The 17,697-nt window shown below is 44.1% G+C and overlaps 1 protein-coding gene across 2 annotated transcripts in view; it reads left to right on the top strand.

The window, feature by feature from the left end:
• Nucleotides 1–12,468, top strand: part of CA5A (carbonic anhydrase 5A) — a gene marked incomplete at its 5' end in the record, with an annotated part of 34,332 nt that extends 21,864 nt beyond the window's left edge. For both annotated transcript variants that reach the window (XM_081017853.1, XM_081017852.1), the window contains 5 exons: nt 4,572–4,690; nt 5,306–5,401; nt 6,805–6,867; nt 8,029–8,184; nt 9,935–12,468. In XM_081017853.1, coding sequence (XP_080873979.1) covers nt 4,572–4,690; nt 5,306–5,401; nt 6,805–6,867; nt 8,029–8,184; nt 9,935–10,144 — 644 coding nt within the window. In that variant the 3' untranslated portion in view covers nt 10,145–12,468. The remainder of the gene's footprint in view (nt 1–4,571; nt 4,691–5,305; nt 5,402–6,804; nt 6,868–8,028; nt 8,185–9,934) is intronic.
• Nucleotides 12,469–17,697: the final 5,229 nt, after the last annotated feature.

The following is a 17,697-nucleotide window of genomic DNA, read 5'->3' as shown; positions in this document are numbered from 1 at the left end:
ATGTCCACCAAAATCCTCAGAGAGCTGCTAGCAGTCAGAGTAGACCGTACTGGGCTAGGTGGGCTCATTCAGCATAAGACAGGTTTTTGTGTTCATGCTGGTGTATAAATATATGTAGATAACTATGCAGGCAATTAAGGGTACACTCCCTACAATGGTCTATTGAGGTTTGTTTTTAATTTCTTTTTATTTTTTTAACTTTTTATGATTTTATTGTTTGGTTTGATGTTTGCATACTGTTGTAAACTGCTGTGATACATTTTTACAATACAGCAGTATAAGTAAAAACATTAAAATTGTGTTGGGGATCTCCTTAAGCAGGCTTCTAATATATTAAACATGGACAAGAGATACTAGACAAGGTTGATAGATTTACTAGCAGAAAACAGCACCTTTGCTTTGCATTTCTAAGATCTTTCTTCTATCTTAGCATCCTGATATGACTCACTTTTCCCATTATCCTGCACACTGTCCCTTGGTTTCTGCTAAGAGAAATTGCATAGCGGTCCCTCTACCCAACCCCCTCCCCTCCAAATTTGATGATTATCATAGCTGTGGCTGACTTCAGACACCACCCTCCTTTCCTGTTCCTCTGCATTCTCTATCTCAGCCTTCTCGCTCAAGTTTCCTAGCCTTCCTTGAGGGTAACTTTTGCTCTATAAATTTCAGCTGCTAACATCCGCCGGTTTCCATTGAAACGCTTAAGGTTTGCTTTGAAGTCATTCTGATCCACGTCACTCTTTTCAATCTAATCGTATGCCTATAACGTCTCCCTCTTTTTAAATATCTAAGCAGAGACAGCTGCTAGTGGTGATGCTTATATGCTACCTCTGCTGTCAGAGAGGCATTTTGCCTCAATACCAGTTGCTGGCAATTGCAGGTGGGCAGAATGCCATTGCATTCCGGTTCTGCTTTTGGGTTTCCCATTAGGGTATCTACTTGGCCACTGTGAGAGCAGGATGCTAAGATTAGATGGGCCTGATCCGCGAGGCTCATTTTACAAGACAATAAAATAAAACACATTTGTGCTGCTGGCATAAAAATGTCTTAACGTGCCTGATAAGCATCCAGCCAAGTGTCATTTACATTACTCAAGCCCCAAAATGAATAAACATAACTTCCCTATGCTGCAGTCCACCTGTTGCAAACCCTGCTCATTCCAATGGGAGCGGGATTAGGAAGGGACTTAAATTATAGGCTTGTTCTTGCTTTACTATAATGCTTTTCTTCTTTGTGATTCTTTCTGACTTCTCAACACGTAACTTACTCTTCTTTCCCACCTGCTCCTGATGCTCTCTTCTTCCTTTGTTTTCTTTCTCCTTGCTTCTTCTGTCTGACAGTAATAGGCAGCTGCACAGATAGAGAAGAGGAAAAAGAGTGGATTAGAGGCAAAAAGTAAGAAGGAAGACAATGGCAGTAAACTGAATAGAGGAGCGTGCTTTTAAGAGAGGCGGCATCTGAGATGGGATCTAAATCAGATTTGTTCCAAGGATGAGGCTAGCTGCACTACTGGGAGTAGAATTAAAGCAAAGGGAGAGAGAGAGAAGGAAATGAGAAACAAAGGTGTTGGACAACACAGGTAAGTGCTGGTGGTTGTGTGCACACTGTTGCCCTCTGGTGGTTGCTTTGTGGTGTTGGCGTCTACTGTTTTTGGTGGCAGGCAGAACTTCCAAAGTGCAGTTAGGGGCACCTCCCAGTGCATTGTGGGATTGCCTGCAGTTACTGTTTAGCAGTGCAATCCAAGCCCAAGATCCACCAGGAAGAGAGAACTTGGATTCGTCAGATCCTGAGCTTTCTCGGCTGAGCAGGGGCTGCGCCCAGTGTAGGTCCCCCACCCCAGCTGGGCCAGAGTTATGCTGGCATAAGGCCCTCAGCTAGGCTTAGCTGGTGGAACGTAAGACGGCATAATATATGTCAGTGCAAATCCTGCAGAAGCGGTGTTCCAGGGGTGTGTTGGCACATGAAGGGGCAAGGAGAGACTTACACCTGTTCCAAACCTATTCCTTCACTTTGGTCTGTGACTGGAAACCCAGTGGAACTTAGCTGACAAGCAGTCAAATTCCTCCTGCATAGAGTCACTTACGCTGGCTTTCTGTAATTAGGATTGTTCTGTCAGAATATTCAGGGACTTTCCCGTCTGCACCTAGAGATACAGGCTGTGGCACAAAAGAGACCACATTCTATTGCATTTCCTCCCTTTCTCCTTAATTTAAAACTTTAGGAACTGCTTATTTAGCATGTGGTAGAAAAACAAGCATGTGGTAGCGACGTTGCTTTTTGTCCCTTAAATGTTGGCTCTTCCTGTCAAGTGGATAAGGCATGAGAGGGCAGCAAGCATCTCAGGAATTTTGCTCGGTGTCTGCATACGGACATTTTCTGCAAAATCATGCTTGTTTTGTAGTCATGCATGTATAGAAATTGCCGAGTAACTTAGAGGTAATGTTTTTGTTGTACTAGCACAGGGGTGGCCAACTCCCAAGAGACTGCGATCTAGTCAGAGTTAAAAACTGACTGTGATTTACCCTCTTTTTTGGGGTACAGGTCAAAGTTGAGCTTTGTTTAGGCAGGAAAGCCCTGTTTTTTGGGGTTCAGGTCAAAATCGCTGAGCTTTTTTTTAGGAAGGGGGAAGGCCCATGGGGGGGGCAGAGCAAAAATGTTGAACTTTTTTAGGGGAGCCAAACTTGGTGAGCTTCTTTGGGAGGAGACAGTGATCTACCAGTGATCTACCACAGACATCCAGTGATCTACCGGTAGATCACAATCTACGGTACCTGTTGGACATTCCTGTACTAGCACATTACTTAAGAACACAAATACTTATTTTCACCACAAGGGGGCAGTCATATTTAGCCTCATTTTCTGCTACATTCATCCACAATTCTCTGCAGATGCTCACAAACCCTTTTCTCTATACATCCTGGAGGTAAGTGGTTTTAGTTGTGCAGGGCGCACTGTCTTATGTTTGGGCTCACATAGGTAATTACCCCTTTTTAAAGTTAGCCAAAGGAATAGCCACTAGCAAGTAACAGACTAAACACAGCATAACAACGTACCGTTTTCAATCTCTTACAAAGGACTTAGCGTCATTAAGCAACAGATAACTTGTATTAGGTTGTCCTCGTATGTGAGCCCAATGGAAGTTTCAGCCGCCATCCTAGTGATGAAAAATCTAAATGGGGACAATGTAGGACTCTATTTCCGTAAGGAATTATCCACATATGGCAATTCTAACTTAGGCTTTTAAAATTGATTTTCTTTTAAAATTTAAAAATATATAAATACATTTGCATAGGCTTACAGATTTGGCTGCATATCAACATATAACTTACAATGATAAAATAAAATAACAGTCCAAAATTATATCATTTTGAACTTGTAGACAGAGTTATGGGAGAGCATGAATGCCCGAGTAATTACAATGACATTATGATGTGCAATAACATAGGATGTTTAGATTGGGGAAGACAGGCAAATAATTGTAACAATTCAAAATTAGGTTTCAATATCCATTCTTTTCATCAATGGTTACATCTATTAAACAGAAATAATAGGGAGTGAAGTAGGAGGGATAATGCATGCACACCAGACCGCATTGGATAGTGTAGGTGCTGTCATGTGTTAGGTGTGCCAAAGATTCTGCATCTTTGATGATGTGTATCCATCAGATGTGTTTGACATTTGCTTCCATTGGAAAGAAGGAACATAGCACAGAAGAACAGTCCTTGCAATCGGTGCTAAATTACCAAAGTGTTACTGCAGAAAACCTTTTCCAGAATTTTACTTTTCCTAAGCAAAAGCAAGTCGTGAGAATTCTTGCATTGCATTAATGGCAATCTCTTGCTGCTACGGTGTGGATAAGAAATGTAATTAATCTGTGATCCCAAGTGTGTTTTACTATATGTATATAAGGTGTTGGTCATAACCACCGAGTCTAACTTCCCGGTAAACATGCCAGGCTTGTGTTCAGATGGCTCAGCTAGAACTCCAGGAATAGCTCTTGTCTTTTGTGGTTACCAATATTTTTCAGGCTTCCAGAAGCATCCCTGTCAGATCATGAGATCAATGCAGAGACTATGTTTGGATACGGTGGATGTAAGCATCCTATAATATCTCAGTGAGCCAGCCCAGAGACTCCTAATTACAGCAGCAGAGAAGTCACAATGTGCATCTTCACTGTGATTTTGCAAGCCCTGCTGTGGTTTATTCCCTCTCTGAAGTGCGAACAGTTAGAAGATTCTTGCCAATCCTGCAACACCCCTCCTCTCTCCAGCACAATGCACTTTGTGCACCAAGCCAAATCTGCTTCACTTTTGCTTTTGGCCTCTGTGTTGTTGCTATGTGATACCATCCACCTACTTTCAGGAGAACCAGGCAGACTCTGCCGCTACTTCCTACTTGCCACGTGTCTTTAGATTAAGAGGGAAAGGGATGAGAGAGATACAACATGCAATCATACCCATGTGTATTCAGAAATAAATCTCATTTATTTCATGGGAGCTTAATTTCAGGTAATTGTATAGGCTTCGGGCTTAAGTGTTGGCCTCCTAACATCATTTTCCCTCTTATCCAAGTTATTACAGGAGGCCCCTTAGAAAATAACTACCGGCTGAAGCAGTTTCACTTTCACTGGGGGGCCATAAATGAATGGGGCTCGGAGCACACGATTGACTGTAAGGTCTTCCCAGCAGAGGTAAGTGGATACTTTCGCGTAATACTTTTGTGAGATTCTAGAATGTTGTGCACCAGTGAGTCTTAATCAAAAGTGTTCACAAAAGCATTTTGGGCCTGTGACATTTCCTCTGTGTTCTGTCAATGCGTGGAAAGATTTGGCCGGTAGCCATGCAGCCATTTCTCTTTTTTTGTGTGGGGGTGGGGTTGTGGGGTTGCTCTTGGAGAGCCAGTGTGGTGTAGTGGTTAAGAGCGGTAGTCTCGTAATCTGGGGAACCGGGTTCGTGTCTCTGCTCCTCCACATGCAGCTGCTGGTTAACCTTGGGCCAGTCACACTTCTTTGAAGTCTCTCAGCCCCACTCACCTCACAGAGTGTTTGTTGTGGGGGAGGAAGGGAAAGGAGATTGTTAGCCGCTTTGAGACTCCTTCGGGTAGTGATAAAGCGGGATATCAAATCCAAACTCTTCTTCTTCTTCTTCTTCTTCTTCTTCTTCTTCGGCAGCCAAGAGTAGAAGGCTCAGAACTCTACTGCAAGGTCTTTGAGAACCATACCCGATTCATTACAGTTTCTGAAGAAAAAGATTGTTCTATCTCATTTCTTCCACGGTTCTAAAATACGGATTGAATTTAATTTCAGCTGCATTTGGTACACTGGAATTCTTGCAAATATGAAAGTTTTGAAGAAGCTTTGATGGAAGAAAATGGTTTGGCTGTGATTGGAGTTTTCTTGAAGGTATGATGGTGGGAAGCCTGTAATCTTCCAGTGGTTCATTCTGAACTGTCACTTATAAAAGTGTGGAGACACTTCCTTATACAAAGAGCACCTTTAAGGCTGCACTCCTTTGCACATTTACCTGTGAATATGTCCAACTGAACTCTTCCTTTCAGTGGTAAGAGCTGCTCAGCCATGGAATGGGCTGTCTCGGAAGGTGGTGGACTCTCCTTCTTTTGAGATTTTTAAATAGATGACCACGTGCCAAGGATTCCTTAGCTGTGATTCCTGCATTGTGGATGGTTGGACTACTTGACCCTTGGGGTCCCTTCCAACTCTATATTTCTATGATTCTGTGATTCAATAGCACTTACATCTGAGTGGACATCTATAGGAGTGCACTGCAAGTTACCTTTCAACTTTTTGTTTATATCACAGTAATATAAGCATACATCCTGTTGGTTAACTACCATATTTTTCGCTCTATAGGATGCACTTTTTCCCCTCCAAAAATGAAGGGGAAATGTGTGTGCGTCCTATGGAGAGAATACAGGCTTTCACTGAAGCCTGGAGAGCGAGAGGGATCGGTGCGCACCGACCCCTCTTGCTCTCCAGGCTTCAGGAAGCTATCCGCAAGCTCGGGGACAGCGGGGAGGTGGAGTGCTGCCTTCCCGCTGTTCCCCAACCTGGTCTTTGGGGCTGGCGGTGGGGGAAAGCAGCGCTCCCTGCCCCCGCCAGCCCCAAAGAGCAGGTCGAAAGGAACCCAAAGCCTCCAGAGCCCAGCGGGAACTCCCGCTGGGCTCCGGAGGCTTCGGGTGAACGCACCTTGAACGCTCAGAATGCACCTTGACTTAGAGGGGGAGAACAAGAAATTTTTTTCCTGTTCTTCCCCCTCCTATGGTCTGGTGCATCCAATAGAGCGAAAAACAGGTATATCAGTTACAAAACCAGAAACCAAGGATCGTACTGAGCAGGAAGAAGGAATAAATGGAGGGGGGGAAATGAATTATAGGGAGGAGGGAAGAGAGAACGGGGGGAAAGAGTGAGGACTTTTCAGCACCCAAACTGTGTATGTGTCCTCTCTGCAGCGGTTCAATTATTGTATTGATTGAGAACTTCCAGCATTCCCTTGCATAGTGTGATGCAGTTGGTGGGAACAAATAAATACCAGAAAATATTTCAGCTGTGTCCGGCAAAGGCTAATGGCATAGTGCAACCTTTGCCAATCTGTTGCCCTGTGGAACTTTTGGACTACAACTCCCATCAGTCCCAGCCAACTGGGGCTGATGGGAGTTGTAGTCCAAAACATTTTCAGGGCAACAGGTTAGAGAAGGCTGACCTAGTGTCATAGGAGTTTGTGCTAAACCACTTGATCTCTAGATGCAGTGAATAAAAACATACTCTTTCTCCCATTCCCTTCGCAGCTTGGAGCCAATCACAGTGGGCTGCAGAAGTTAGTAGATGCCTTGCCATCAATTAAACACAAGGTAAAGAGAATTTTAACCTTAGTTGCTATTCAGTATCCATCTCACACAATGCACAGGAGCAGTCAATAGGTTTGCCCTGAAGCCAACCTGACGATGAGCATTCCTGGATGATGCATGCGCCTGTTGTGTTTATGCTGGTGGCCTTATGGTGCCTGTGTTATGCCACAGGTGGCCTAGAGCACTGGAACCGCACAAGGCCTTGCTCCCACTTTGAGCCAGGCATTTGTTCAGAGAGTTGAGCAGTCTGATTCCAAGCAGAGGAGCCAGGATGTGTGTGCCATTCTCCCAGTGGCTTTTGGAAGGACTGTAGCTCGGTGGAAGAGCATCTGCCTTGCATGCAGAAGGTCCCAGGTTTGAGCTCTGGCAGCATCTTCAAGTCGGGCTGGGAGAGAACCCAGCCTGTAACCCTGGAGAGCTGCTGCCAGTCCATGTAGACAATATTAAGATGAGCCAGTGATCTGACTTCTTGTAGGATAGCTTCCCATGTTCCCTGTGTACATACGTAAAAAGATAAGATCGTCCCTGCCTACAGGCTCAAAATCTGACAGAAGCAGTACAAAAGGAGCTGAGGCCTACTATATGTGATGGGGATGCTGTGGTGGAGGACTGTATTGCAGTGGCGTAGCGTGGGTTGTCAGCACCCGGGGCAAGGCAAGTAATTTGCGCCCCCTAACCCGTGGATTTTAGCAGGGGGCAGAGAGCTGCAAGTGCGAGCGCGTCCCCCCCCGATGTTGCGCCCAGTGCGGCTAGCCCCCCTGCACCCCCCACGCTACGCCACTGCTGTATTGAATTGTGGCTCCTCTCTCCATGCTTGGTGCCTGAGGACCCAGGATGACCAGTAATGCAAGCTGAGGATCCCATCACAAATAACCCAGACTGAATGAATTTATTATTTCGGTCACAGACCAGTTCCAGCTCACATACAAAATCAGGGAAGTCATGAAACACAATAGGGATACATTTAAATTAGCAGTTTGGTATAACAGGGACAGTACAGATATAGCAGCAGTTAAAATATATAAATTAGATCTTACTCACTAAAATATAACCTGAAGTGTCATTTAAAACCTTAATCATGATGATATCACAGCTTGTTCCCTAAGTTTTAAGGCAATTGCACAGAATAACCCAGACTAATCACTGATGGCTTGCATTTGCTAGGATGATCTCGTTGAGTTTGATGAATTTGACCCCTCCTGCTTGTTGCCATCATGCCCTGATTATTGGACTTATGCAGGATCTCTGACCACCCCGCCGCTTTCAGAGTCCGTCACCTGGATCATCAAGAAGAAGGCAATAGAGGTTGATGATGATCAGGTAGAGCAAATGGAAACTCGCCATCTGTAGCTGGTGTATTGCTGGGGATGGATGTGGGAAAGCAGAAGGAAGAATGAGATTCTCAGCTGGGAAAAAGCTTTCTAGGAGGAGCTTGGTGTCTTCTAAAATGTTGTGAATGCAACTCTACTTTATTTTCACCTCTGCAAGTGCAGTATAGAAAGCATATACTGCTGAATAATACCTGCAGACGTATCCAACACTGTTAGGCTGAGTTTATATGTGGAAAGGCAAATCTTTAAAACTTCATATTGTGGAGGGGTGTGTGTGTGTGTTTTGCAAACTAAACTAGTAGACATGAACATGTAATTTGCAATCAAGTGGGTAAAAAAAATTGTAATTTTTGTTTGGTATCTCAAAGCTTCACTCCCAATGCTAATTGCAGCTTCCAGGGAGATAATGTTCTGGGTTTTTTGGGTGACTTTGGGATCATGGTGAGGTGGGGTGGGGTGAGATTAAGCCCTCTCAGTGAAAATTGTCCAGTTCCTGTGTTAATTGTTTTGTAAACTGACGTGATTGCAAATGGCATGTTGAGCATTTCATCCAATTTGGCTCCAAGTATGAGCATTTTAAACAACGTCTGGTGCAGAGAGAGACAGACAGATGATGAGAAACAAAATGAAATGCTTCCTGTTCCTAACAGTGGCAGCACAATAATATCACTATTGGAACAAGCAGAATCATACGGATTCTCATTTGGAAGCAATTCCTGCTTATCTCAGTGGGATTTACTTTCATGGTTGGGTCCTGGGGATTTCAAATATTTCCCTCTTTTTAAGCTCATTTCCTTCCTTCTCTAAAATAACACTTGCTTTTGTGGCACACATTGGGCCTTTCCAGTTTCTGTGGGTCAAATTATGTTTGAATTCATTTCCTAGCAACGAGCTTCTCACTTTTCTCCTTAGATTCCTTTTCCAGGATTCACCAACTCAGTACAGTCATAATGCTTAACTGTGGTTTGCTTTCCTTTAGCCAAAGCTGAGCATTGCATCTGAGTCATGAGTAAGAATTGATCACGAACCTGACTGCGAAATTGTGGCATGTGATTAATGTTTTCTTTCATTTAAAGACTTACATTCCTTTTTTGACTCAGAAGAAGAGATCTGTAGTGGCCAATAGGATTCAGGTTTAAAAAAACCAAAAGGCCAGTACAAAGCTAACTTAAAAATGTATAGCATAATCAGAACAACAACAAAGTAATAACTGCTGTTGAGCAAACCATGGTTAAGGCAGCTTCCCTGTTAACAGCAGCCTGGTCTTGCATGGCCTCTGGGTGCAGAGCTTAGCTAGTTAAGATAAACTGTGGTTGCTTTTGTTGCACATTTGAGATCTTCGGGGCCAAGGCAACAAACCATAGTTGTGACTGCACTGGGCCTCTAACTTCTGGGTGTTTGAATCCTGGAAACTGGGGCAGCTTAAGAATGTAGGCTTGATTAAGAGATGGCATGCCGCCATCCTGCAAATGTCTAGGATTCGATAATGTTCTCAAAGGCTGACAAACTGCAAATGATAAGAGATGGATTTTGTCTCCAGGTGGCCAAGGGCAGCGCAGTCTCTTCTTAAGCAGCTCTGGAAGAGAGCAGAACCATTAACTTGGGAATTAGAGGGGTGTGTGTGTGTGTGTGTGTGTGTGTGTGTGTGTGTGAGAGAGAGAGAGAGAGAGAGAGAGAGAGAGAGACCAATTTTGTTTCTTCCCTAACACTTTCTGGACTTTGCTCTTTCTCATTTCCAGCTTGAGGTGTTTCGGATGTTGCTCTTCACCCCTGCGGGAGAAGAAGAGCAAAGGATGGTGGACAATTTCCGTCCACTTCAGCCAATAATGGATCGTACCGTCCGTTCCTCTTTCCTAATCCAGCACCGACGGAACATTGAAACAAGATCAGACGAACAGATACACCATGCCCAGCAGGAAACGCCCCAGGCGGGGCACATGCGCCTTTAAGGGGGGGGGGATATATAAAATGTTTATTAGCACTTTATATGTTTAGAATATATCTTGATGCAAGGTCACTTACTTTAAAGGGTACTGGGTTTGTTTTGGGGTCCTTTCCTCTTCTAATGAGCTGCTTTTTCTGTAGCACAATAACCTGCTTTAACTTAAACCCCTCCTACAAATTGCCATTCAGAGTATGCATCAAATAGAATTCCAAGCTTTGTCATCAAGACTTCTCTATTGCAGTATATATATATTTGCAGATTCTCAGTTTCATAAGCTGTATGGTGGCAAAAGATGTTCCCAAGAGGACACATTCAAGGAAAGACATAACTAAAGCATAGCTCTAGGAAATGGAGAGTTTGCACAAGTAGATGACTTTTTTATGAATGGACTTGTGCTTATATTGGTACACACGGTCCAATTCTGTCTACCTCTGAGCTTTTTTAACTTTATAACAGTTATCTAATTTTTCACTGTATCTTTTGTGCCCAGCAGAGGTGTTTGTTTTAGTTCTCTTAGATCCAGGGAATGAGCCTTTTCCACAAACCAGTGGATTTAAATGGATTCTGGATGAAATCCTAAGTGTGCTTCCTTGGAAACGAGCTCAGTTAAGATCAGCGGGACCAACTTCCAAGCAAATGGGCATAGGACTGGGCTTTGTGTGTACGTACACATCAGTATATATTTACTGACATGGTCGGGACTCCCACGTGTAGACTTTGTCATGAGCACACCTATAAATATATATTTCCCCCCCTACGCTGTAGGCTGATCTCAAGTCTCAATTATATTTTTAAACAAAAGCCTGCAAAGCATTTGTATGAGCAGAAACAAGCCTCATCCGGGATCCATCTTCTGCTAAAGCTATCTTGAGATTTAGCATGTGCCAGGATTAATCAATTGCTTTCAGCATTGCAGCCCTTTTCAGGACCCCCCCCCCAAATATCACGTAATAGTACTGAGGAGTGTTCTGTTACAGTTTCAGCATGTACATGTCAAAAGTAGAAATAAATTGCTCTAGCAGTTTTGAAAAACAAGCTTCATTAGTCATGTTACTTAAATTATAGGGTGAACTGAAACCCACTTTCTGCAATCATCAGTTTTTGTTTACATGTGTGGCCTCATTTTGCTTCATACAAAAGTAGGATTAATTTTACGTTTCCCACTTGCCCACAGGGAGTGTCTTCAGCACACGGCTTGTTTTCTGCAAGGGTATCCTCTCCTTTTCAGCCATAGTCTGGTGGGTCTTGTGTGCCAAATATAACTGGAGTATAGCAAAAGTTAGAATATGGCACTAGCCGTATGGATATATTTGGACCAATCTATTCTCAGAAACTAAATAGGGCAGGCGTGGAAAATCTTTAGCCCTCCAGATATTGCTGAACTACAAATCCCATCATCCCTGGCCCATTGCTCAAGCTTGCTGGGGCTGATGGGAGTTGTACTTCAGCAACATCTAGAGGGTCCCCACACTTGGCCTAAGGATAGGAGCTCAGTTTGGCATGCACAATGGTTTTAATCCTTGCAGAAGGTGGCATAACTTTAGGTTATGGCCAATGTTAGTTCTACTCAGAGAAGACCCATTCCAATGAATGGACATGACTAACTTGGGCCCATTAATTTCAGTGGGTCTACCTAGTTGCATCAACCCTTTAATTCCACTTAGGCTGGTGAGAACAGGAGCCAGGTAGTTTACACAACTTTTAGGAAACAGGATTGGCTTCTGTACTTCAGGGTTGTCTTTTTGACTTGTCTTTTTGATAAATGGTTTATCTTCCTGACTGTTCTTATGCCTGTGTATTTATAAAATCTGCTATCATATATACCCCTTGTTCTGAATATGCTAAATGAATTGCTTTCAAATTAGTAATAGTGCAATGCGGTGATTCTGATTTAATTAATGTGTCTCCATGTGGCTTGGATGTGGCAGAAACAATTTATATAGGCTGTTAACACCTGTTTTCTAAAACAAAAAACCCTCAGACACTTAAGTTGGTGGAATGGTTAAACACAATGCGTATTTACAAACCTCTCCTCCTGTTGCCAGAAGTTATTTCAGTTTTATCCTCCTTTTAGGGAGGAAACATGAACTGTTTCATTGTATGGAGAGCGCCTGTGACTAGATAAAAAATCTACTGAATTGCATTGTACTTGGAACGAAAGAACAATAGCACACTGTGTTGAGAGCAGTACTTGCTGAAGAATAACGTAATGGTTCATTATGCTCCTGGACTGCATGAAACATGCACTCCAAAAGCAATCTGGGTGCTTTGAATACCATTGTATTTGCCTGTTCGCTTGAGCAGTAACCATAAAGAATACCAAGCAAACTGCCTACTGGGCATTTTTAAAAAAGAATTCTGTAAATCACTGGGGCCTCCCAAGGGAGATCTGGATGGAAGCTGGATGGTTTGCCTGGCCTCCTCCCTCCATCTTCCCAGTGGAGTGGCTAGGTTGCGTGCAGAAGCAGCGCATGAACGTGCTGGCGCAATACAGTGTTGTGGGACCCCGGAGCCAAGCAGGGCTTTTCATGAATGCTAGGCCAGAGGTTTCTGAAATGGCTCAGAAGCATTTGAACCTCTCAAGATAAGAGAAGCAGAGAGCACTGATTTGCAAGCTATTCTGGGGGCATGTACAAGCCCATATAAAGAAATTGTGATACGTCTGCAAAAAAAAAAAAAAATTGCTTTGGCATCTCAGAATGGAAGAACTGGTTGCATATAAAATGGCTCTGAAATATGTGATAGGTAAAGGGTTTGTCTGCTTTAAGCTGATAAATGTCTGTACCATTTGCTTTTAATGGGGGAACCACGTTATATGCATTGCAAGGAATCAAACTCACTGTGTAACTAGGCCTCAGCAATATTAATAATTTGACCCCATTCTTCTACTCCCTCCTATCTTGTCCTCTAATTTTGACAGATATTCTTATGTGAAAACATTCTCTGCCTCTTCTTTCCCTGCGTTTCAGCGTTGAGTGCAACTGTACAAAAATCCCCCTCTCCAATTTTCCGCCTGACTCCTGGCTGCTATGAATCAATGTCTGGAAAGAAACCTCTACACCATCCAGTATCATAATGTCTGTGAAGTAGTAAAAGGGCTTCCGGGTGCAGCATCTTGCCTCTGGGTGTGTGTGGCCCTCCAACAAATCCTTGCCCTGTGATAAAGCTGATGCTGTCCCAAGAACAGAATACGTCTAAACTGAAGCAAGTTCTGGGACTAGTGGAGATTCTTTGTTCTATACCAGGCATGTCCAACAGGTCGGTCACTATCTACCTGTCAGGGAACTGCCATCAGTGCCGGAGGGAGAGAGAGAGCTCCAGAGGGATCCCAGAGAGCATCACGGGATTGGGAGAGGCAGCCCATCTTCTGGGGAAGGGAATCAGCCCAGCTCCAGTAGAGAAGGGGGGCAGATGGGGGAATCTGAGAGGGAGTCACAGGACTCCTTGCCTGGGACCAGAGGGGGGAGGAAGGGTCCTCCACTGCCTACGCCTTCCTTGCGCAGAAGGCTTCCGCGCAGGGAAAGTAGGAGGCGACTGGGCGTGAAAGAACTTCTTTGCTGGAAGAAGTTTAAGAAACGCCCACTGATGGATTCTGCCAGCGACTGAGACAGCCACGGGTGAGTGGCTGTCCGGACAGAAAAGGTTCACTTAGGCAACCCAGCCAGGTGTGGGCACCGGCTTACGCACGAGCAACCCCTTGAACCATTACGCTACCAGTCGATCGCAGGACATTAAGGGTTGATTGTGTCCAATTAAAGAAGTAGGGGGAAAAGTAACTGTGCCTCCCCCCAAAAATGCTCAACAGCTTTGCCTCCCCCCATAAAAGCTCAATAACTTTGCCTGGCAATGACAATGGGTAGATCACAGCCAGTATTTTTATACTGTTAGTAGATCACAGTCACTTGGGAGTTGGACGTGCCTGTTCTATACAAATCGTGTGCTGTAGGATTGTGTCATAAAGATGATATCTAAATCAATTAGCTATTGAATGCTAGGACCAGCTCCAGATATTGGCTAGAACGTAAAACTGTGTGTGTAGCAAATAGCTTAAATTTTGGAGCAAAGCAATTATCCTGATAGTTGAAAGTCACCTGTGCATTATCTCTGGCCTTGGGGCCACTTTTGCTTCAGGTATAATTATGCCGTGTGAGCAAGGAGTCTCTTTGATGTGACAAACGCCGCTTGTCTGAGTATTAGCACATGGAGTACTGATTCTATAATTGAATCTTCTTCAAAGGGTCCGTGGCTGAATGCAAGGACCGGAGTGGTAATAGGGCAAGCACTCAGAGCTGTTACTCGTATGTTCTGCATGGTAACTTCAAAGCTCCGAGTGCAAAATAATCCCCTCTCCTTTTGCAGAAGAGACGAGTTTCATATATTTGAAATGGCTGGAAATGGACATAATCTAATTTTACCGTGTGAGTGGGTGGAAAGAGTGCTGGACCCGAATTCAAATGGTTACCAGCCACAGGCTCCTCAGAGGGTGTATACTGCACATTTCTACTCCTTCAAGCAGGATATGTTTCTCCATCCATAAAATGGGGGTTGCCATTGTATTTGCAGCAGAAGGAATGAGAATGGGAAGCCTTTGGGCCTACCCTGAACCATTGGGGATATGGCAGGCCATTCACCTAAACAGATGAAGTTCATTTGAGCTGCTTCTGAAAAACTGAAAGGAGTAAGTTGAATGAAACCAAAAGCCAGGCAAACAGCTTGATCTTAGAATTGAACGGAACGTGAATGGTTGCTTGCAAATCTTCACTGGACTGAATTAGGAAAGAGAGGGGAAAAAATTACTGGCCCCAACATAAATTTCAGGGCCCACCCTATTCTGGTGATTGTAATCTGTTTTAACTGTTTTTCATCTTAAATTGTTGGTAACCTGCCCTGGGACCTGCTGGGGAAGGATTTGTAATAAATAATCATCTTAATTTGATACTGGCTTCTAAGGTCACGCTGCCCTTTTGGATCAGGCCATTCCCACCAGCCGCCTCCTAGAGACATTGTAAAAATATATATCAAAAAATCATTGTATGTATTAATTTACTGACTGGAGAGATCTAGAAACATCACACAAGTACCGGTACATTCAAATATGTGTAAAAAGGCAGTAATAATGAATATGTGTAGAAAGGCTTGATGTATCCAGAATAAGCTGTTAGCTGTGCCCTGCAGGAGGGTCTGGCATGACCCCTGCTGCAGTCTGCTCTTTGATGTGTTGTCAATCAAACTAAAAAAGAAAATATGTGCTTGATAGGAAGCAAGCAGGACACCTGAGAGGGCTGGAGGTTGGGAGCTTTCTCCCAGGAATGCTTTGAAAATGGCTGACAGTCTGGCAAAGCCTGCAGCAGGTCTCTGTTTAGCTCCAGTCCCCCCCCCCCCCCCCATGGCAGGATGGTAGAGTGCACTTGTTTGTGCTCATGTCTTGTTTTCTGGTTTCCCACAGGCATCTGGTCAGCAACTGTGAGAACAGGATTCTGGACTAAATGGGCCATTGGGCTGATCTAGCAGGTTCATCCTGTGTTATGAGTTGGAGTCCAAAAAACTCTTAAGATTCTGCACATTCTCCACCCCTCAGGTAATAGGCAGGAGATTCCACAATGAGCCTGTGCCTTGAGACCATGTCCATCTCTTTGAAGGGAGCAGAGTGCTTTAAATGTGTGGTGTGGACGTCAATATGATGATCCTTAGAGCATTGAGTCCACTAGGGGGCAGGAGCTGATAATGGAAAACCCCCAAAATGAGTGCAATAAGGATGAACTCCAGTAGCCTGGATGTTGTGTATTAAGAACTGAAGCCCAGCCTGATTATTTTACAAGGACTGAGATGGTAACCTACCTTTGAGCCTAGATAGGGAGACTATGCAGACAACTCTGAATGTTTGTCAAAGTTGTTGTTCTTTAGCATGTATAACATTGTCTGCAGCAAGCCAGGCCACCATACTGGTGATCTAAGGAGGATGACATTGCTCTCTGATGCAAAAAACTTTTTATTTAAAACTGGGGCGTTTGTGAGCTTTCTTCACATGACACAAGTCGACATTTTAAATCAGGGGAGGGTAACCTTTTCCAGCATTCGGACATCCTTCTGGGGACTGCTTGCCTATGGTGGCAGGACCAGAGGCAGAAGTGTGTGAAGCAGTGGATGTGGAGGTATTGCAGGGATGCTCATCAAATCTGGAGATGGCACCAAACTGGGAGGGATAGCCAATGGCACAGAAGACAGCATCGGGATTCAAGATGATCTTAATGGATTGGACCCAGCTGGATCCAAACTAACAAAATGAATTTCATTAGGGACAAATGTAAGGTTCTACACTTAGGCAGGAAGAATCAGATGCACAAATATAAGATGGGGGATACCTGGCTTGCCAGGTGAAAAGGATCTATGGAATCTTAATAGACCACAAGCTTAACATGGGTCAACAATGTGATGCAGCAGCAGCAAAAGAAGCTAATGCTATTCTAGGCTGCATCAACAGAAGTCTAGTGTCCCCATCAAGGGAAGTCATAGTCCCACTGTGTTGACCAGACCACACCTGGAGTACTGTGTTCAATTCTGGACACAATAGTTTAAGATGCATATTGATAAGTTGGAACATGTGTAGGGGAAGGTGACCAAGATGATAAAGGGTGTGAAAACCAAGCCTTATGAGGAACAATTGAAGCAGTTGGGTATGTTTAGCTTGGAAAAGAGTGAGAGGATATAGGATAGATATTTCCAGATATCTACAGAGCTGTCATAAGAAGATGCAGAAAGCTTGTTTTCTCCTGTTCTGGAAACTAGGACCTGAACCAATGGTTTTTGTTTAATTTACAAGAAATGAGATTTTGACTAAACACCAGGAAGAACTTTCTGCCAGAAAGAACTATTTCACAGTGGAATAAACTTAAAATAGGTTTAAAACTAGAATTGGCTCTGTCCCTCATTGGCTCTTGCTTTGCCTCGCACAGGGCCTGGCTTTGCCAACTGATGCCATCTCTGCCTTCTATCCTGCCAGTCCCAATAGGCACCAGCCACTGCTGCTATTCTCCACTCACTCAGTTCTGTACAAATTTTAAAAGGTGAGGCGAGCCCTTCTCTCACAAGCAAAAATTCAAAACCCAAAGGCTGCTGAGACCTGCCCATAGATGACCTTTGGAAGAAGGAAACTGACCAGGACTTAACTCTGCCAAAAAAGAAAAAGATAATGGCATCGGAGCGATGACGCTATTCAAGCAGCACTGTCTCGGGATGCTCTCTACGTTTTGGGTCAGTCAGAATGGCTTTGCACATCTACATTAGCTACACTTTCCCTGTCTGCATAGTTTCCACGGGGGGCGGGGAGTCGCATACAAAACGTGTTAACCATGTCTCCGCAGGAAACGTCTGTATATAAGACCACGTGTCAGTAAGAAGCGGCAGCCAGCTGGGAAGCTGCTTTCTGCTGGCGCGCTGCACTGGTGCTTTCTGTTCCTCCGAGGCTTTAAGGCGCTTGGAAGCAACCTTGCAAAGGCAAGGAGAGCACCAGGCAGCGTAAACAGTCCCCGCCCAGTGCATGCGTAAAGCCACCCTTGG

The sequence above is a fragment of the Podarcis pityusensis genome (assembly GCF_964106645.2).
Source record: "Podarcis pityusensis genome assembly, chromosome: 8".
Taxonomy (NCBI): Eukaryota; Metazoa; Chordata; class Lepidosauria; order Squamata; family Lacertidae; genus Podarcis; species Podarcis pityusensis.
Note: the sequence above shows the minus strand (reverse complement) of the source record. Positions and strands in the feature narration are given on the sequence as shown.